General features: G+C 41.0%; 2 protein-coding genes across 2 annotated transcripts in view; both read left to right on the top strand.

The window, feature by feature from the left end:
• LOC110568491 (contactin-associated protein-like 3) overlaps positions 1 to 21,767 on the top strand; it is a 241,642-nt gene that overhangs the window by 205,061 nt on the left and 14,814 nt on the right. The window contains exons 16-18 of the mRNA XM_021671890.2: positions 9,895 to 10,065; positions 11,079 to 11,297; positions 13,263 to 13,502. Of these exons, the coding sequence (XP_021527565.2) occupies positions 9,895 to 10,065; positions 11,079 to 11,297; positions 13,263 to 13,502 (630 nt within the window). The remainder of the gene's footprint in view (positions 1 to 9,894; positions 10,066 to 11,078; positions 11,298 to 13,262; positions 13,503 to 21,767) is intronic.
• LOC105724480 (general transcription factor IIF subunit 1-like) lies at positions 4,468 to 5,812 on the top strand. The gene has a single exon (XM_064361691.1). It carries the CDS (start codon positions 4,541 to 4,543, stop codon positions 5,810 to 5,812), a length of 1,272 nt encoding a protein of 423 aa, XP_064217761.1. The 5' UTR covers positions 4,468 to 4,540.

Here is a 21,767-nt window from a genome sequence, read left to right as displayed (position 1 = left end):
GACAAATGCCCTTATTTTGACCAGAGAGAAAATTAGTGGCAGTACTGGGACTGGGACGAATATCAGGAAAACACACATACCATAAAGGCATAGTCAGTACTGAGGATCCGTCTTTCCTTACTGAAGCATTAGTTTATAGAGAATGAATCATCTTTGTTTTAACTTATTACTTGGTTGGATGGATTTATTATCCGTTTATCATTATTTCTTCCAGAACAATCATTAGGTAAAGTATTTTTGGTGTGTGTATTAATCTCTATTCTGCCCCATTTTCATTCATTTTTCCATGGTCAAGTCCTCCCTTCCCCACCTAATCGGCACTATTAGCCCAGGGTTTTTTCCACACCTGTGAGGATCTACCTGCTGCCTAGCAAGTGAACCACAACTGAGCTAGGAAAAATCTTCTTTCCCTGAGAAATATTGTCAAGGTGTTTCTTATCCACTTGCATCATACATTGCTGTGGAAAAGTCTGAGACTAATGTATTTTTATTTCCTGCTCTACCTCAGTGTGTGGAGGCTGCTGCTGAGAGAGGTGGTTCAATAAGGAGCCTGAGTGTCTCTGCACATTCTTGCCAAGAGTGCTAGATGGCATGGCGTCTCCATCCCCTGATACCAAGCAGTTTCTGTAGCCAGTCATGTAAGCAGCTAAGCAGTTCAAAGAGAACACAGCATCACTATCCATGTGTACTCACTCCCCAGAGAGGAGGGGGACTGGCTTGTCTCCTGCTTGCTCAAGGAGTCCCAGACCCACGTCTGGGGGCTCCTCATCTGAGATGCAAATCTACCCACTGTGTGTGTGTTGCATCCATCTGGGCCCATGGATCGTGTCGCCCTTGAAGATTTGGAGATAAGGGGAACCAGTGCAAATATTCTGATGCTCAGGCTGCATGCTGTGCGTGCAGCGAGCAATGAAGTTCTTTAACTCTGACCCGGAAATTCTGTTTTCTATCAGCATCCATGAATCTGTGGCAAGCTAAATTGTTAGTTTGCAAGTAGGGTGAAATCTCAGACTCTTTGTGGCTTTTGACAGATATGTTATCCTTTAATTGCAAAAATGTATCCAGAATATGCCTTATAGTTAATTATTGTTTTAATTTTTTTCTAAAATAAAATATGCTTATTTTGACCTAAAAATTCTGTTCTCCTTTAAGAAAAAAATGGTTTTTATTATGCTTTGAATACATTTTCTGTTACATTTGTTGGATTCTCTGCATCTGGGACTGTTGACTTGTTTCCTTTGCCCCCTATACATTTTTTTCTGTTTCTTCCAATTGCTTTAATCTCTTTGTCCTCCTCTGTATTCAATATGATTATCCTAAGCTTTTCGCAATGTCAGTAATTTATTATCAGCTGTGTTCTTCATTTATGGATATTTCTGATTTATCTGTTACCTCTGTGATTTTGTTTGGGTCTTTGAATTTTTTTCTTAAAATCAACTTTTGTTTTTAAATTATCTCATATTTTAGCTTTTATTTTACTGAATTGGTTTTTATATTATTCCCATGCTATGAAACTCTTATGGAATTTTTCTTTCCTTCTGTTGTGTTCTCTCTTAATTTACTTCCTCCCTCCCATTCAGTCTGGCTTCTCCCTCCCTCCCTTCCTTCCTAACTTCCTTCCTCCCTCCCTCCCTCCCTTCCACCCTTCCTTCCTTCCTTCCTTCTCTCCCTCCCTCCCTCCCTTCCTTCCTCCCTCCCATTCAGTCTGGCTTCTCCCTCCCTCCCTCCCTTCCTTCCTAACTTCCTTCCTCCCTCCCTCCCTCCCTTCCACCCTTCCTTCCTTCCTTCTCTCCCTCCCTCCCTCCCTTCCTTCCTCCCTCCCATTCAGTCTGGCTTCTCCCTCCCTCTCTCCCTTCCTTCCTAACTTCCTTCCTCCCTCCCTCCCTCCCTTCCACCCTCCCATTCAGTTTGGCTTTTACCCTCCCTCCCTTCCTTCTTTCCTTCCTTCCTTCTTTTCCCCTCCCTCCCTTTTTTCTTTTTTCGTTCTCTTTTCCTTCTTCCTTCCTTCCTTCCCTCCCTCCTTCCTTCCTACCTTCCTTCCTTCCCCCCCCCTTTTTTCTCTTTTCTTTCTTTTCCTTCCTTCCTTCCCCCCTCCCTTTTTCTTCTTTTCTTTTCTTTTCCTTCCTTCCTTCCTTCTTTCTTACTCTATGTTTGCACTGTTTCTGTGCTTTTTTAAAACATTGTATATACTTGTAGTGGCAGGTCTGTCCAGACATGTAATTCATTTGTATGTGATAGAGTTGAATTCTTCTTGACATGCATCTCTTCACAATCAGACACATACTTCTTGTCCCTTCTGTGTAATAGCAAGACTAGAGTCAGTCATCCTATCAGTATTTTTTCCCATAATCTAAGAGCTCAAGTTGGTGAGGGTGAGATCTGTTGAGTTGAATCTGATTTACTGGCCATTCTCTGTGCTGTTTTATCTTCAAGAATTATTAAATGTCCTGTGCCAGGCATCACACTGCAGCGTGGAGGGCATATCCACAGGCATCAGATTTTTCCCACAGTTCAGTATTAACCCCTGGAAATCTGTAGCTTTTCTCCCTGCCTGTTGATACTCTGATGTCAAACACTGGTTTATAGGTACTCTGGACTTGGAAAAAACATTTTTTAGATTATTTTCTCTATGGAAATTTACCTCAGTCCTTCACTTCTTTCCAAATGCGGCTATATTTGTTAGACTCTTCAGGATATATCATTCACCTTTGGTTTATATCATACTTTCAGCAAGACTAATCAAAGTATGGACAAGGGCAAGTATAATATTTGAAATATTCCCTTCTCACTTTGGGAGACTGAAATCAGAGGACTGCTTGAGCCCAGGAGTTCAAGACTAGCCTGGACAAGATGGCAAGACCCCGTCTCTACAGAAAAAATGAAAAATTATCTGGGCATGGTGGCCCGTAGTCTGAGTGACTAAGAAGGCTTAGGTGGGATGATCTCTTGAGCCCCATACTGTGAGGTGGCAGTGAGCTATGTTCATTCCACTGCACTCCAGCCTGCGTAACAAAGCGGGACCTCATCTCTAAAATAAATAAGTAAATAAACAAACAAACAAAAATAAAGAAAAATAAAATATTTTCTTCTATAAAACTTCCCCTGTAGCTTCCTCTTCCTTTCTCTTTCCCTATCCTTATCTTCATCTCTTTTTTTTTCTCAGTATATGTGTTGCCGAAGTGAGCGCTATCTCTTTTTTTTTTTAACATAATATTTATTGATTTTTTTCTCTTCCTTTGGGGCAGCTGGGAGTAGGGGATCTGCAGGGATGGGGTCAAGGAAGTGATCACTGGGCTAGAAGCTTGGTTTCACACTGAGGAATGAGCAAAGATGTAAATACGGTGAGGAGAGTGGGAGCTGGTCTTCTCACTGGAGAAAGAATTATACATGTGGGAAAAAGGAAGACTGTAATGAAACCTGTAGTGCTGGGTTAAAAATGGAGGTATCCACATGAACTCATGGATTTTAATATACATAATAGAAAACTATAGAATACACAGAGAAGAGAGAGAGGGAGTGTGTGTGTGTGTGTGTGTCTGATATACAAATACATGTATTTCCTGGCTGACTACTAAGAGGGCTAGAAGCAGTGACACCCTAGTAAATATCTAGCCTGCAGATCTGGGCTTCTAAACACCATTTCCTATCATTCTCCACTAAAAGAGAAACCACAACTCCTTGGAGAAAAGGCTGATTCCAGAATTGTGTCCAAAAAAAAAGCTTTAAGATGAGCCTGGATCATTTTGTTATGACAAAAGGGAAAAAAGAGCTCGAAAAAGGACATGAATGTCATCTTAAAGGAGCTGCCACACTTGAGACAACTTAAGCGTCAAAATACGTTATACATTTTAAACCATTGAATAGAATAGGAATTCAAGAGTGAGGTGAATAAACAAATGGATAAATACACAAATCGGTAAAAGATCAAGCGAAAAGCTATTTCTAACAGAGGCATGTCAACCAACTAATGTGGAAGGAATGATGGAGCTTAGAAAATCACCACCGGCAGCCATCAGAATAAAAACTCAATCAGGAGCCATCAATATATTATAAAACCAGCGGGTGAAAAATTTTTAAAGTGGGTAAAGTTGTGTTTCTGTAACCTTAAAGTGTCAAAAATATATGAATTACAAAGAGAAAAATAATAGCTTCATGTTGGAGAAACTCGACAATTGCCACTTTACAAGGCAGAACTAACAGGACCAGTGATGGGGCTGATCAGCATTGCTGCCTGCTGCCGTGACATGGTGGAGAACACAGCAGCCCTTCTGAGGTATTTTTGACAAAAAATGCACAACATGAATCCAGTCATGAGTATATCAGACAAATCCAAGTCGAGGAACATTCTGCAGATCAACTGAAAAATACCGGGTTACCTTTTCCCAGTGCCAGAGGCGCCTAGGGTTGGAATCCTCGCACGAGGACCAGAAAAGAGAGACCCGACACCGAGCGGCGGCTTCACCGAGCTCGAGGGACGCATTAGCCAGAGGAGAAGAAAGGAACCCGGGTCGGACCAGATTGGAACCGCTGACCATTGCCCATGGCGGCCCTAGGTCCCAGCCGCCAGAATGTCACTGAATACGTCGTTCGAGTTCCGAAGAATACAACCAAAAAATATAGCACCATGACTTTTAATGCAGCTGATAAAGTCAACTTTGCCACGTGGAATCAGGCCCGGCTGGAGCGGGACTTGAGCAACAAGAAAATCTACCAAGAGGAGGAGATGGCCGAGTCAGGCGCAGGCAGCGAGTTCAACCGCAAGCTCCAGGAGGAGGCTCGGAGGAAGAAGCTCGGCATCGTGCTCAAGGAGTTTCGGCCCGAGGACCAGCCCTGGCTGCTCCCTGTCAACGACAAATCCGGCAGGAAGTTCAAGGGCATCAAGAAGGGAGGCGTGACAGAAAACACGTCCTACTATATCTTCACCCAGTGCCCCGACGGGGCCTTTGAGGCCTTCCCCGTGCACAACTCGTACAATTTCACGCCGCTGGCCCGGCACCGCACGCTCACTGCTGAGGAGGCCGAGAAGGAGTGGGAGAGGAGGAACAAGGTGCTGAACCACTTCAGCATCACGCAGCAGCAGCGGCTCAAGGACCAGGACCAGGACGAGGACAAGGAGGAGAAGGAGAAGCGCGGCCGCAGGAAGGCGAGCGAGCTGCGCATCCACGACCTGGAGGACCACCTGGAGATGTCGTCCGATGCCAGTGACGCCAGCGGTGGCAGAGCCCCCAAGGCCAAGAAGAAGGCGCCCACCCCGCAGGAGAAGAAGCGCAGGAAAGACAGCAGCGATGAATCAGACAGCTCAGAGGAGAGTGACATTGACAGTGAGGCCTCCTCAGCCCTCTTCATGGCGAAGAAGAAGACCCCGCCCAAGAGAGAGCGGAAGCTGTCGGGAGGGAGCCCAAGGGGCAACAGCCGGCCGGGCACGCCCAGCACGGAGGGCGGCAGCACCTCCTCTACCCTGCATGCCGCCGCCAGCAAACTCGAGCAAGGGAAGCGGGTGAGCGAGGCGCCTGCAGCCAAGCGGTTGCGTCTGGACGCGGGGCCCCAGAGCCTGTCCGGGAAGTCGACTCCCCAGCCACCACCGGGCAAGTCGACACCCAGCAGCGGAGACGTGCAGGTGACTGAGGACGCCGTGCGCCGCTACCTGACGCGGAAGCCCATGACCACTAAGGACCTGCTGAAAAAGTTCCAGACCAAGAAGACGTGGCTGAGCAGTGACCAGACGGTGAATGTGCTGGCCCAGATCCTCAAGCGTCTCAACCCCGAGCGCAAGATGATCAATGATAAGATGCATTTCTCCCTCAAGGAGTGAGCCTCTGTCCAGTGCACGGCTCTGCTCTCCAGAACTCGCTCTCACTGCCCCTTTGCCGTCATGCTCCCTGACTCCCAGGGCCCCAGAGTTGGCAATTTTGGAAAAGTTTAAGCCATTTCCTCCTCTAGCCCTTCTGGAATCTTCAGCTGCCTGGTAGGCCTTCTTTCTCCCTGCTCAGCCTCCCTCACACTGACCAAGGGCCTGTGCTGCCCACCGGGTAGCAGCTCTGCCTTCCACTTCCTTAGGCCTCTCTTCAGCCGTGACTTAATCTACCCCATAGCCCATTAGGTCTTCAGTTTTGGCCAGGCATGATGGTGAGTGCCTGCAGTCCCAGCTACTTGGGAGGCTGAGCCCAGGAGTTCAAGGCTGCAGTGAGCTATGATGGTGACACTGTACTCCAGCCTGGGTGACAGAGCAAGACCCTGGCACACACATAGAAAAAGCAGCCAGGCATGGTGGTGGGTGCCTGTGGTCCCAGCTATCTGGAGGCCTCAGCCTTCTCAGCACAGGAATTGCTTCTTGTGAACCTGGGAGGCGGAGGTTGCCTTGAGCTGAGATCACACCACTGCACTCCAGCCTGGGTGACAGAGTGAGACTGTCTCAAAAAAGTAAATAAACTGCTTAGATTTCTTTGTTTTCTTTTTAGATCTGGTATTCTAACAGACATTTGGATAATGTCTTGTTCCTTAGGTTTTGGTTTTGTCCTTCATGTTTTTATTTTTTAGTTTTTGAGACAGGGTCTTGCTCTGTTGCCCAGGCTGGACTGCAGGCTCCCTGCAACCTCCGCCTCTCTGGCTCAAGCCATCCTCCCGCCTTAGCCTTTAAAGTAGTGTGCACCACCATGCCCAGCTAATTTTAAAAAATTTCTTGTAGAGATGAGGTCTCACTGTATTGCCCAGGCCAGTCTTGAACTCATGGGTCAAGCAGTCCTCCCACTTCAGGCTGGTGAGTAGCTGGGACCACAGGTGTGTACCACTTCGCTGGCTAATGTTTTCATTTTAGGCATCCTTACTTTGTGGTCTGACGTATCTAGAAGCTGAAGTTCATGGGCCTCCCTGTGTTTCTTCTGACTCCCCTTGGTGATAGATTTTCTTGTGATTTGGAGTTGGATGCTCATGGCCAGCTAGGGCCTCTGTGGGAATCCAGGGTAGCCTACTTTGCAGGCAGTCCTTCCAGATGGTTCCACCTTGGCTTGTGCCAGCCACCCAGGAGCGCCAGCCCCAGCCCATTTTGTGTGTGGTTCTCGGCTTGCAGGCTCTGTCCCTACGTGGCCACAAAAACCAAACCCCCGATTGCGGGACCCTATGTTTCAGGTTCCCTGTGATGTTTCAGGGGCTTCTTTCCCTACCTCCAAGTTTGGTCATGCATTTATTTGATCTGGCGTTGCCAGGTTCTGAAAGGACAGGCTTTTCCAGTTCCTGGACAGCAGTGTGGCTGGAATTAGAATTTGGCTGCACCCACTTTTGAACTCATCTTCTGGGCGACCCCTTCCTTCCATATTGCCAGTGGTTAGAAACTGCACATGGAAAGCTTCCCCACCCAGTTCTGCGGCCCTTGGCTGCTGAGCAGGAATGCCTGAGATGTCGGGCTAATTCCTCGGAATGTCCCAGTTCAGGCCAACCTCTCCCCATTCTTCTGCCAGGCCTTCCTGGGCATCAGGGAGGCAGCTCTGGAGGGGCCCCTGCCCTGGCTGTTTCACCCCAGCCATCCCCACTGCTTGGACCTTTGTCTAAGGAGGCTGGGCCTTGTGGCCCCATGGTTAGAATAGGGGCTTTGCATTCAGGTGGACCTGGGTTCAAATGCCAGGTCCGTTGCTTAATTCTGGGTGACTTCAGGCTTTTTTTTTTTTTTTGAGATGGAGTCTTGCTCTGTCACCCAGGGCCGAGTGTAGTGGTGCCATCTCAGCTCACTGCAGCCTCCGCCTCCCAAGTTAAAGCAATTCTCCTATCTCAGCCTCCTGAGTAACTGGTATGAGGCACCTGCCACCACACCCAGCTAATTTTTGGGTTTTGTATTTATTTTTTTATTTTGTTGAGACAGTTTGTTGTTACCCAGGCTGGAATGCAATGGTGCGATCTTAACTTGCCGCGATCTCTGCCTCCCAAGTTGAAGTGATTCTCCTGCCTCAGCCTCCGGGAGTAGCTGTGACTACAGGCATATGCTACCATGCCTAGCTAATTTTGTGTTTTCAGTAGAGACGCGGTTTCTCCATGTGTAGGGCTATTGGGGACTCACAGGGTCATGCAGTGTCCCTTATGCTGTGTTGAGGTGCAGGATCCGAGAAGAGACAGGGCACTGAAGAACTGGTGAAAAGCTTCTGGACTCAGGGGGCCATGCCACCTGTGAGCGGAGATCAGCGACAGCCCCCAAGCATTTGTATTTATTAGGTACAAGCAGGGGGCAGGGTGGTGCATGAGGTCATCATCTATAGGCTTAGTAATAGGGCATATATAGTCATGTGAGTCCCAATCGAGGGGACCACCCCATTATGTCACCTGGGCAGAGAGGTGGGCTGTGCACAGCAGGGGGCCTTGCTGTGCATAGTAGTAGTAGAGGGTCGTATATAGAAAAGGGGTCTACCCCCATTAGGTCACCGAGGCGAGGAGGTGGGCTGTATGCAACAGGTGTCGTGCACAACACTTATCTGGGGGCTGGAGACTTCAAAGGATTTCTAATAGGAGGATACTGTAAGCCAGTGCAGTGGGAGCTGACAGACTTGTGCTCTTCTCTTAAGATATTTATGGGAGGATGATCTGAGCTAGCACAGAGTGAGAAAAGACTGACAGGGTGTACAGCCGCCGTGACTGGTCACACCAGAGGGGTTCTTCTCCCTCGGTTACTTCCAGGATCTCAGGCCTGAGGTCTACTTTCCACAGGAAGTGGATGCAAGGTACTACAACTGCTTTATCAGGAGGAGAGGCTCTTGCTCCAAGCCTGCCATGCAGCGTATGCCCTTTTAGGCAGGGACACCACCGCCTGGGTCTTCGGTTCTTGTCCTGGTCTGGCTGTTTTCCCATGTACTACTTCTGTTCTGTGGCTGCTCTAGGCATTCCTCCTACTACAAACTACTATATGGTTATATGGAAGGATTATATAAATCAGCACTAAATGTGTCAGTACAGCTCCGACTACAATACCTATGTGATTATACTGAAAGATTATATAGAACTAAGTATGCTAGATACAAGTATTAAGTATGATTGCATAAGCTAGATATATGTAAGCGGTAAGTTATACTTCAGGCACTAATTCTATAAACTAATATATGATTATTTAAAAAAAAAGAAAAATACCAAAAAGTCAAAAGAACACAAAAGATAAGAAAACACTGGCACATTGTTCTAGAATGAAGGACACTAAAGAGACCTGAGGAAGACATGTGAAGGGCAGTCCTGGAGTGGGTTTTGGACAGAAGGGAAAAAATAAGCTTCTTCTTGTTCTTGGTTGTTCTTGCTATGAAGGGAATTATTAGGACAGTTTGTGTGTGTGTGTGTGTGTCTGTGTGTGTGTGCGTGCACGCACGTGCACACGTGTGCAAAAAGAGAAAACAAGAGTCTTTATTCTGGCTTCTGGAGGTCATTTATCCAACTACCTCCTTCAAATCTCTACTTGGATGTCTAATAGATATCTCAAATTTAATGTATCCCAAATGGAGCTGCTTCTCAAACCTGCTTCTTCGGAATTATTTCCCCTCCCAGTTAGACCAAAAACCCCAAAGTCATCTCAGACTCCACCCTTCCTCTTACATCCCATCCAGTTCTTCAGTAAGTTCTGTCAGCTGCACCTTTGAGATGATTCTGAACTTGACCCTGTCACCATTGCATTGCTGCACGATCTCATAACTGGTCTTACTGCTTTTGCTTGGCTTTTGTTTGACCTCTGACACAGGACTCTACTCATCAACGCAATCACCATTTAGCTCTTCATGTCATGACTATATGACACGGATGCTCAGAACCCTCAGTGAAGGCTCATATACATTATTAATGTGTTTAGCAGTCATAATCCTGTAAGTATCAAATATAACTGTTATTTTTGTTTCATGACTTTTTTCCTTTTGTTGTTTTCTCTATTGTAAACAGAGTCATTTTGGAATTCAGCTTCCTTCAACACTGAGACTTCATACCTTCATTTCCCTGCTTTCCACGGAGAACTCACTGCTGACGTGTGTTTCTTTTTTAAGACCACGGTTTCCTCTGGGGTGTTTATGGAGAACCTGGGGATCACAGACTTCATCAGGCTCGAGCTGCGGGGTAAGCTGCCCACTCTGGACAAGTCACAGGGTACCCATTATTTAACAATAAAAGCTTTAACTCCACTAAATGTTAACGTTATTTCATTCTTACTTTGTGATTGTATTTCCCTATAAAACACTAAACTTCTATGATTTTAGGTAACCTTTTTTTTGAGAGAGAGAGAGAGAGGGTCTTGCTGTGTCACCCAGACTGGAGTGCAGTGGCATTGTCTTGGCTCACTGCAACCTCTGTCTCCTGGGTTCAAGCAATTCTCCTGCCTCAGTCTCCTGAGTAGCTGGGAATATAGGTACGCACCACCACGCCCAGCTACATTTGTATTTTTGGTAGAGACAGGGTTTTGCCATGTTGGCCAGGCTGGTCTTGAACTCCTGGCCTCAAGTGATCTACCTGCCTCAGCTTCCCAAAGGGCTGGGATTACAGGCGTGAGCTACCATGCCCAGCCAGTTTATCATTTTTAAGGAAAAACAAGACAATGAGGCATGAAGGACATAATAATCCATTAAATCGTCATGCCTGCCCTGGAGTACAGGACAGTAGAGCCAGAGCTTTAAACCAAACTCATCATGTTGTTTACTGAATTCCAAAAATATTTGACCAGACATACTGTTTTTCACGTACCCAAAGCTTAACTTATGACTGCCAAATTTACATTCAGTGTTTGTAGAATTAGATGAGACTTTGAGCCATTTGTAAATAAAATTACTGAAACCTAAAAAACAAATACTATTTGGGATTCTAGCTATGGTTACATATCTCTACTATTTAGGACTTAGCAAGGTTGAATTGTAAACTCTGAGGATAACTATGTTAAAATCCATTTTGTTTCATTTTTTCCTCCAGGATACAGATTTATTCTGCCCTCCCTTCCCCAAATCAGTCGTTTTTCTGCGTTGTTGTCACTGTCTTCTTCCATCCTGAGCATGCCTTCATGTTTTCCTGTGTCTCTGCACCAGGCTCAGTTTTCTTCCCTGTGAATTTACTTGAGCAATATTCATATCTAATATTTCTAGCTCCCACAGAAATAACCTTTTCCTTTGATGTGGGGAATGGACCTTGTGAGGTCACGGTGCAGTCACCCACTCCCTTTAATGACAATCGGTGGCACCATGTGAGGGCAGAGAGAAATGTTAAAGGAGCATCTCTTCAAGTTGATCAGCTCCCTCAGAAGATGCAACCTGCCCCTGCTGATGGGCACATTCGTTTACAGCTCAACAGCCAGCTCTTCATCGGTGAGTGCGGGTGGTTTATAACTGAATTAGTGTGAATGCAGAGAGGGACCAAAAGAAAATCAGAACTGTAATGTACTGCGAGCAACAATTACCAACAACCACTACTACTGCTGTTGGCACTGTTTGCTGATAACCTGGTAGGTTCCAGGAGCTTGCTGTGTGCTTCTTATTTGATACTTCACTGTTTAGGTATCGTCATCTGTTTACGGATGAGATAGCCAAGCCTCAGAGGGATGGAGTAACCAGTTAATGAGAGGGATCCCAGGATAGCAGATCCCCAAACCTGAGCCATTCATATTGCAGAGGACTGGCTTGTGTGACAGCTATATTTTATCATCACTATTAGTGTGATAATTAGATGTTTTTATCCATTTCTTGTTTCACTTCTCAGTGGAGTTAGAGAACTTGTAATTGGGGCAGAAGTCCTCCAGGGTCCACTCAAAACCAGGCCACAGGAGATCTGCTGAGTGGAAGCAGCATCGTACACCTCCCCAGGGCCAGGCTTCCAGGAGTCCACTCCTGATTTTCCTTGCTGCTCTCCTCACTTCTGGGGCTGTCTCACGGCAGCCTCCTTGTTTATAACCTGGTCTTGCTCCTCTGTTCCTGCAGTCCATTTATTTAAAGGTGATAGCTCCGGGTCAGGGAAGTCTTTCCTTTAGTTTGCTTATTTACTGTTTTATCACTGTTGTTTATTTTTCCCCATGGGAAAAAATATATTTTGTTATATTACTTTTGAAACTATTCTAACTTAGGAGCTACACAGATTAAAGCTCTCACCTGTTCATTTCTTATGTGTTTTAAAGTGAATAAGAATGCAATCTAATTAAAACTGGACTAAATCACAAATTATCATACAACCCAATTTATAGGAGGTGGGGTAGATACAACTTCCAGGTACTAAATGCTACACAGTGAATCCATGTGTGTGTGTGGATGTGGGTGTGTGGGTGTGTTTTGGGGTATATTACCGTGACTTTCTAAAACCTAGCTTCAAGTGTGGTTAGCTCGCATATTAGGGTGCAGTGAGGCTTTTTCAAAGGACATGAAACCATCAAACTACTGGAAAGGAGGGATACACAGAGGAGTCAAACTAAGAACTTGATTTTCTCACTTGTAATCTTGGAGATTATTTAATGGAATGCCTACAAACACAATTAGTATAAAATTCATCTTGAATCAGCATTCACTGACTTCAGAATCACCCACGAAGCTGATTGACAGTCCCCTACCTTAGGCCCACCGAATCGGAATCTCTGGGAAGATGCACAAAACTCTACATTTTCCAGAAACTCTAGATAACTTCAGTGTTTCTAACATTGAGAATTGTTGCCTTCATAATGGTGTTTTTCACTACACAAGTGTTTTAAACCTTTCTAAATGGTTTCTCAACATTCAAGTTTGACATGACAAAATATGCATGCATGCAGTATTCAATTACTGTTTAGCACTGTATCCTCTGAGAGGAGGCGATCCTGGGGCATGGTGTCACCCCTTCCCACTTCTCCTTTGCTTCTCCATTTGTTTTAGAGTCCATCCAAGTGAGAAATTTATCTGTATGTATTTTTATTATTGCAAAAAATCTGAAAGTTCATACCTAACCATTATAATGCACATTCTTATTCATAAAGAAAGTAAAATAATGTTTGATGTGGTTTATATTATATATTTTGTTCTTTGTAAAGGAACTAAAGTAAAATTCTGTCTTACCTGAAGTTAAAGAAATGTTTTTAGAAGGACTATTTGCTAGACTCACCATGTTTGAAAGTTGTGTGAATAAATGCAATGTCATTTAAAGCTTCATGATATCACATAACAGTTTATATTTTAAAAATTGCATATGTTCACAAAATTTTTTAACACATTGTGATTGTTACCACTCTCCATAAGGCCTGAATTTGACACGGACACAAAATCCTGAATAAAATACCAAGGAACACATTTCTATTTGCAGTGTTTCCATTGTAGGTGGAACGGCCACCAGACAGAAAGGCTTTCTAGGATGCATTCGGTCTCTGCAATTGAATGGAGTGGCCCTGGATCTGGAAGAAAGAGCCACAGTGACGCCAGGAGTGGAGCCGGGGTGTGCGGGACACTGCAGCAGCTATGGACACTTGTGTCTCAATGAAGGGAAATGCAGAGAGAAACGCAGAGGGGTCGCCTGTGACTGTGCCTTCTCGGCATACGATGGGCCGTTCTGCTCCAATGGTAAGCGTGACCAAGGAGCAGGTTATAGGGAAACTACTTGAAACTTCAATAATATGAAGAAGGCTTCTGTCATTTGATATTATAAAGAAAGGATACAATCAAGTTATTTGAAATGGAATAATTTCTGTACCAAATTCCTCTATTGAATTTAGAAGGGGTATGAGTATGACTGTTTTTGAAAACTTAAGGCTATCAGTCCTCTCTGGATTTCTTATTTAGAAGATCTCTGGGTTACCGCTAGCATCTGTTCAATGTTAATCCTCTCAAAATAATTTGGTTTTCAAAACTGTGTCCTTGTACTCTTCTAATTTTAAGATCAGTAAAGCATCACTGTTATTTTTGTTTTTAATTTTTAAAGACAACTTCTTGCTGTTCAAGCCTCTCTGTTGCCCAGGCTGGACTTGAACTCCTAGGCTTGACCAATCCTTCTACCCATTGTCACTTGTGACAGTGACTTGAAGTGATTCAAGAGGCCTTTATAAAAATGTCTTTTCTTATAAAACAAGCATATTAACTAGGAGGGGAAATTCACATTTAACTTAATATTGACATGTCATTAACAGAATCACTCAGACACTTTGCTCGCTGATGCTTGACTCTTCTTCGAGGAATGTAATGGGGCATCATACAGCTTCTGCTCAGGGACAATCTTGTTTTGAAAAGAAGAAAAGGGCTGGGTGTGGTAGCTCACACCTGTAATCCCAGCACTTTGGGAGACCAAGGCAATTGGATTACGAGGTCAGGAATCCGAGACCAGCCTGCCCAACATGGTGAAACACCATCTCTACTAAAAACACAAAACTTAGCCAGGCATGGTGGTGCACACCTATAATCCCAGCTACTCGGGAGGCTGAGGCAGGAGAATCGCTTGAACCCAGGAGGCAGAGGTTGCAGTGAGCCAAGACCACGCCACTGCACTCCATCCTGGACAACACAGCCCATGCCACTGCACTCCATCCTGGATGACAGACCGAGAACTCCATCTCAGGGGGAAAAAAAACAAGAAAGGGACTGATTTTAGTATTAAGTACCCTGTACTGACTTCTTTAAAATATTTATAATACCTTTATGCAACCTCTTAGAATATTGAGTCATAGAGCTAAAATGTAATAACTAACTTTTTTAAGTGTCTCTGGGCTGTTACACATATTGTTTTTAGCAGTGAAACAGGCTTTAATTACTATAAAATTGTGTGACTTTCAAAAGAATTTTGAGAATTCATTATCTCGAAGTCATTTAAATGTTCAAAAGGTATCCCATATGTCTTTTGTTAGTCCTGAAGATCTCTGTGCTAGTAAATCTCGTAGTTCTGGAGCAAATGCAGAGCCCTCTTTATATCTGAAAGCAAACGTCAGGAGTAACCACTTCTTCGTGAGCACACGTGCTGATTTCTAAAGCACTTCCAGTGAACATTTGCTAAGTGCGATTTGAATGTTATTTTATAACCTAAAATTATCTTAAGCGTAGACATTGTATTGTAAGTAAATGGGAAATGGCACTCCAGTAGCTGGGGGATACATTACAGTTAGATTACTAACAAATCTAATCTAATAAGAATGATCTGGATTTTCAGTAAATTCTTTATATTTTATGGAAATGGAAAGAGTGGAGTAGTATTCCAAGACAATAAGCATCTCTCAACACTTGCTTTGTACTTATGGGTATATCTGGGGGGTGTGTGTGTGTGTGTACTAAACACATTTTTGGAATTAACGTGATATAAAATTAAAATATCAACCTTTCATAAAGTGTTTTAAGAGAAGCTGAAAGCCCTTCAACCTTTCTCTCTCAGAATACTGTAGATATCACTTTGTATTAGGCTTTATGTCCAGACAATAAATTTGAGAAACATCTTCAGCATAAAAGAACATTTCTAAATTTTGACCTTGAAGGAGAGTTAGTCCTCAGATCATCTTTTCTCTAGCTGCTGCAGGAGATCTGTTCCATGCCTCCTACAAAGCAAATAGATTTTTAAAGAGGAGGTAAAATTCAAAGAAAAAACATAGTACTCACACATTTCCAGCCTGGCCACATAAGGAGCTCTGTAAACCCTCTCTCATATGAAATAGGCATCACCGGTAAAAATTATTATTTTAAAAAACAACTATTGAAAGTCTCTAGAAAATGTCCTAAGGAAATACATCAAATGAAGAAACATTTGTTAATGAGTAATAAGAATGAGAGTTTGAGCATTTAAGCCAAGACCCTCTCCCTGAACCTCCCTATCCCTAGCTCAGTATGATGGAAGCTCCACAGTATATGGATATAGCCAAGAAGCCAAAGGTTTCCTCTCTCCCCAGGTCTACTCCAGAGATTCTGCATTACCTCAAGATTGGGTGCTGGCATTTCTTATAACCCCCAGCTTTGTGTGACAGAAGCTCTGTCCACATAGAAATGGTTGAGAAGTCTGGGACTTCCTTCTCACACCAACTCCCCATTCCAGGAAAAAAGGTCTTCAGGCATGGCAACTGGAAAATACGGTGTCCCAGTTGCCCTCATTCCAGCTTGCTTGTAGGGAACAGTTTCTACACCAGGAGAGGCAAGGCAAGAAGTTACCTTTCCCACCCTGTGTCTTACTTGTAAGCAAAGATTTTACTGCAAAGGAGCAGGCCACTCTCACTGCCCACAGCTTCAAAGCAGTGAGACAGATTTGACCAAGAGGGAACTATTTTAAAAACAATGCATAAAACTATAATAGAGAATATATCAATATATAATGCATATAGTTCATTGTCAGGCCTATAGAAATATATATTTTAGAAAAACAACACACAGGAGACAGACAGAGGCAAGGCTGTACTGAAATAAGGAAATGACACTAAATGGTAACGTGAGTCAGAGGAACAAAGAAGGAGAACCAGAAATGGTAAATAAGAACATTTATAGACAAAGTCTATAAATATTTACTTGCTCTTTTTTCTTTTCTCAGATTTTTTAAAAGAAAACAAATTATATAAAATAATAATGGGTTTAATATGTATAAAAGTAGTTCCAAAAGAGAGGAAATTGAGCTATGTAGAAATAACTTTTCTAAATCTCACTTATATTAAGTTAGTGTAAACCTGAAGAAGATTCTTGATAAGGTATATGTATGCAAGCTTAGAGGAATCACTAAAGAAAATAAAACAAAAAAATTGTCATGTAGTTTATTAAAAGGCTTATTTACCAAAACCTAGTAGGATTTATCCCAGGATTTCAGAAGTGGTTCAACAACTGAAAATCAGTCACCATATTACACAAGATTAATAGAATGAGGGAAAAGATATATGATTATCTTAACTGTTGCTGAAACAAAAATTTAACAAACTCCAGTAACCTTTCATGATAAAAAACAAAACAAAACACTCAATAAACTAGGAATAGTAAGGAACTTTCTCATATGATAAAGACCATATATGAAAAACCTACAACTGACATCACACTCAGTGGTGAAAGCTTCTTTTCTAAAAGAAGAAACAGGACAAGTATGCCTGGTTTTACCACCTCTATTTATCATGGTACTGGAAGGTCCAGTCAGAGCAATTAAGCAAGAAGAAGAAATATAAGGCACCCAAATTGGAATAGGACTATCTGTCTCTCAGATTACATTATCTTATGTGTAGAAAACTCTTCAGAAAATAAAAATCGTCAGAGAAAATAAATAAATTCAGCAAAGCTGCAGGATACAAAATTACCACCAAAAATTTGGTTGTATTTCTCTACTTTAGCAATGAAAAATCTGAAAGTGAAATTAAAGAAACAGTTTCATTTGCATTATCATCAAAAAGAATAAAAAAACTTAGAAATAAACTTAACCAAGAAAGTGAAAGACTTGGATACTGAAAACTATAAAACATTGTTGAAAGAGATTAAAGAAGACCAAAATAGATGGAAAGACATTGTATATTCATGAATTGGAAGACTTAATATTATTAAAATAACAATACAACCCAAGGCAATATGCAGATTCAATCTAATTCTTATCAAAATCCCCAAGGCACTTTTTGTACAAATGGAAAATCCTGTATCACTATTCATATAAAATTTGAAAAAGCCCAGAAGGGTCAAAACAGTTTTACAAAAGAGCAAAGTTGGAGAACACACCCTTTTTGACTTGAAAACTTACTATAAACTACATTAATCAAAACAATGTGGCACCAAATGAGGATAAACCTATAAACCAATGGAATAGAACTGAGAGGCCAGAAATGAGCCTTCATACATACAGTCGATTGATGTTTAACATAGTTTTCATCAAGATCACTCAATAGGGAAATAACAGTCTATTCAATGTAAAGGTAGGAAAAGTGGATGTTCACATGTGAAGATTGAAGTTGGACCCTTACCAAAATTAACTCAAAGCGAATCAAAGTTCTAAGTCTAAAAGCTAAAACTGTAAAATTTTTAGGAAACGATATATAGGCAAATCTTCATAATCTTGGATTTGGCAGTGGTTTTTTTAAAGATCACACCAAAACTACAGGCAAAAACAACAACAAAAGTAGATTATTTGGACTTTATCAAAATTAACAACTTCTGTGTATCAAATAACACTATGAAGAGTAAAAAGACAACCCACCGAATGTGATAAAATATTTGCAAGTTACATATCTGATAGAGGTTCAGTATCTAGAATATGATAATAACTTCCACAACTTAAAAAGAAACACAGTCTAATTGGACAAAGGACTTTATCAGACATTTCTCCAAAAAGATTACAAAGAGTCAATAATCACATGGAAAGATGATACTCAACATCATTAGTTATTAAGGAAATGCAGACCAAAAGTACAACGAGGTACCTCTTCAAACCTACTAGGTTAACTATAATTAAAAAAAAAAAACAAGTTGGGCATGAACATAGAGAAATTGGAACTCTCTTTTGTTACTGGTGGGAATGCACTGTAAAAATTGATTTAGAGTTAACTCAAATAGTTAAACGTAGAATTACCTTCAAACCCAGCAATTTCACTTTTACATATATAACCAAAACAATTGAAAACAAGAACTCAAGCAGATACTTCTATATAAATGTTCATAGTAGCATCATCACAATAGTGGCAATAACACAAGCGTCCATCAACACATGAATTGATAAAAAAAATGTAGTGTATACATATAATGGTATATTGTTCAGCCATAAAAGGAATGAGGTTCTGATACATAATACAACACTGATGAACCTAGAAGACATTATGCTAAGTGAAATCAGCCAGACACAAGAGAGTAGATATTATATGACTCCATGTTTACTAGATATCAATAGACAGATTTGTAGAGACAAAGTAGATTTAAGGATACAAGGAGCTGAGATGAGGGGCCAACAGAGAGTTATTGCTTAATGAATACAGAGTTTATCTTTGGGGTGGTAAAAAAATTTTGGAAATCAAAAGAGGCAATAATTGCACAGCATCGTAAATTTAATTAATGCCACTGAATTTCGCATTTTAAATGGTAAAAGGGCAAATTATATATGCTGTATGTTTTACCTCAAAATATAGTGAAATCAAGAAAGAAATTAAAATGTTACATTCTAAAATATCCATCGATACAAAATAATGTTAAGAAGGAAAGCGAAAAGAAAACAAATGAAACATACAAGAAAAGGAAAAGAAAATGGCAGATGTAAATCTAACCGTATCAATAATAATATTAAATGTTCATTGATTGAGCAGTCCAATCAAAAGGCAAATATTGTCAGAATGGGTAACAAAAGAAATATTGAATCTCCAGCTTTAATGTGAAGTATTTTAATCTCTATGCTGTCTAAGGACATCCAGTTTAGATTGAAAGGGGTAAGTTAGTTGAAAATAAAAGAGTAGAAAACATGTACCATGAGAACAGTAACCCTAGAGAGCCAAAGGGAATATACTAACATCAGAAAAAATAAACTCTAGGGCCGGGCGCGGTGGCTCAAGCCTGTAATCCCAGCACTTTGGGAGGCCGAGGCGGGTGGATCACGAGGTCAAGAGATCGAGACCATCCTGGTCAACATGGTGAAACCCCGTCTCTACTAATACAAAAAATTAGCTGGGCATGGTGGCGCGTGCCTGTAATCCCAGCTACTCAGGAGGCTGAGGCAGGAGAATTGCCTGAACCCAGGAGGCGGAGGTTGCGGTGAGCCGAGATCGCGCCATTGCACTCCAGCCTGGGTAACAAGAGTGAAACTCCGTCTCAAAAAAAAAAAAAAAAAGAAAAAAGAAACTCTAAAACAAAAGGTGCTGCTAAAAATAGAGGAGGTTTTATAATGATAAAAGGTAATTCCCTCAAAAAGATATAACAATTGAAACTTAAATGCCGTAAATAATATAGCCCCAAATTACATAAAGAATACCTGACAGAACTGAAAAGAGAAATAGGCAAATCAGGAGTAAAAGCTGGAGATTCAATACTTCACTTTCAACAAAGGATAGAATAATTACTCAGAAGATTACAAAAAAAATAGACTTGAAAAAAGAAAAAACCCAGTCATCCTAACACACATCTGTAGAACACACCACTCAACAATAGCAGAATGTATATTCTTCTCAAGTGTTCATGGAACATATTCTAGGTTAGACAACATGCTACCTGTAAATCAAGCCTTAATACATTTAAAAGGATTGAAATCATATGAAAGGTCTTTTTTAAACACAATGGGATGAAATTAACAGACAAATTGTGGAATATCACAAATATGTGGAAATTGAACTATACACTCAGAAATCAAAGGGAAATTAGAAAAGGCTTTGAGATAAATGAAAACAAAAATACAGCATTGGTAAAACATATGTAGCACAGCTAACGCAGTATTTAGAAGGAAATTTATAACTGTAAACATCAATATTTAAAAAGAAAAAGGTTCCCAAATAAAAAACCTGACCTTCTACCTTAAGACACTGAAAAAAGAAGAGCAAACTAAATCTAATACAAGTAGAAAGCCAGAAATAATAAATAAAACAGCAGAAATTTCTCAAATGGGTAATATAAAAGGGATGCAAAAAAAAAAAAAAAAAAAAAAAAAAACCAAAACCAAAAGTCAGTCATTTAAAATTGTTAACAAAATTGGCAAACTTTTAGTGCAATTGACCAAGAATAAAAGAGATGATTCAAATTACAAGAATGACATGTGAAAGAATGATATTGCTACCTTTACAGAAATAACATGGATTGCAAGGGAATATAAACAACTGTATGTTGAAAAAAATTATATAACTTAGATAAAATGGAAAATTCCTAGGATGACATTAACTACAAAATTAACACAAACCACTACCTCTCTTTCAAGAAGAAGGAAAAAATATAAATAGGCCTATAACAGTAAAAGGAATGTCTTAATAATTTTAAAATACCACACAAAGTAAAGTCCAGGTCCAGATGGTTTCAAACAATTGATGCTATCAACTGTCTGAATATATCAACTATTTAAATTATATCAGCTACTTAAATAAAAAGTATCAGTTATTCAAAACTCTTCCAAAAAATAAAAGAGAAAGGAGCATTTTCAACTTATTCTGTAAGGTCATTATTTCCCTAATACCAAAGCCAGACATAGATATATCTATATATTTTTTTAAAATCTAGCGACCAATATCATTTAAGTAGATAGATGTGAAAACCCTCAACAGAATATTACCAAAGCAAATCCAGTCACATATAAAAATGATTATACATCAAGACAAAGTGGAAATGATCCCAGAAATGGAAAGTTGTTTTGACAGCTGAAATTCAATGAATATAATACACTATATCTTAGGATAAAGGACAGAAGCACATTATAGTTTCTATTGATGTAGAAAAGTCATTGAATAAAATGCAACATCCTTTCCTGAATTTTTGTTTAAATTCAAGAAACTAATTTATAGAAGGTAAATTCCTCAATCTAACAAATGGCATTTTTGAAAAACACATAGCTAAAATTATATTTAATTAAAAACACAATGTTTTTCTCCTAAGTTCAAGAACAAAACAAGAATGTATACTCTGACTGCTTCTATTCAGCATTGTACTAGAGGTTCAGACAAGGCCTATTAGGCAAGAACATGAAAAGAAAAATACATCCAGATTAGAAAGGAAGTAAAACTATTTGCAGACGACATGATCTTTTTTATATAGAAAAATCCCAAAGAATTTACTTAAAACTATTAAAACTAAGTTCAGCAAAATTGCAGAATACAAGATCAATATACAAAATCAATTGTATTTCTATACATTAGCTATGAACCATCTGAACATAAAATCAATGAAGCAATTTTATTTACAGTCGCATCATAAAGAATAACATATATAGGAATACATTTAACAAAA

The sequence above is a fragment of the Aotus nancymaae genome, unplaced genomic scaffold (genome assembly GCF_030222135.1).
Source record: "Aotus nancymaae isolate 86718 unplaced genomic scaffold, 86718_ANA_hifiasm-v0.15.2.pri h1tg000041l, whole genome shotgun sequence".
NCBI classification, from domain to species: Eukaryota; Metazoa; Chordata; class Mammalia; order Primates; family Aotidae; genus Aotus; species Aotus nancymaae.
The sequence above is the reverse complement of the archived record's forward strand: the minus strand, read 5'-3'. Positions and strand labels throughout refer to the sequence as shown.

Coding starts and splice junctions, on each gene's coding strand:
- LOC105724480 (XM_064361691.1), top strand. CDS start 4,541: ATGGCGGCCCTAGGTCCCAGCCGCCAGAATGTCACTGAATACGTCGTT.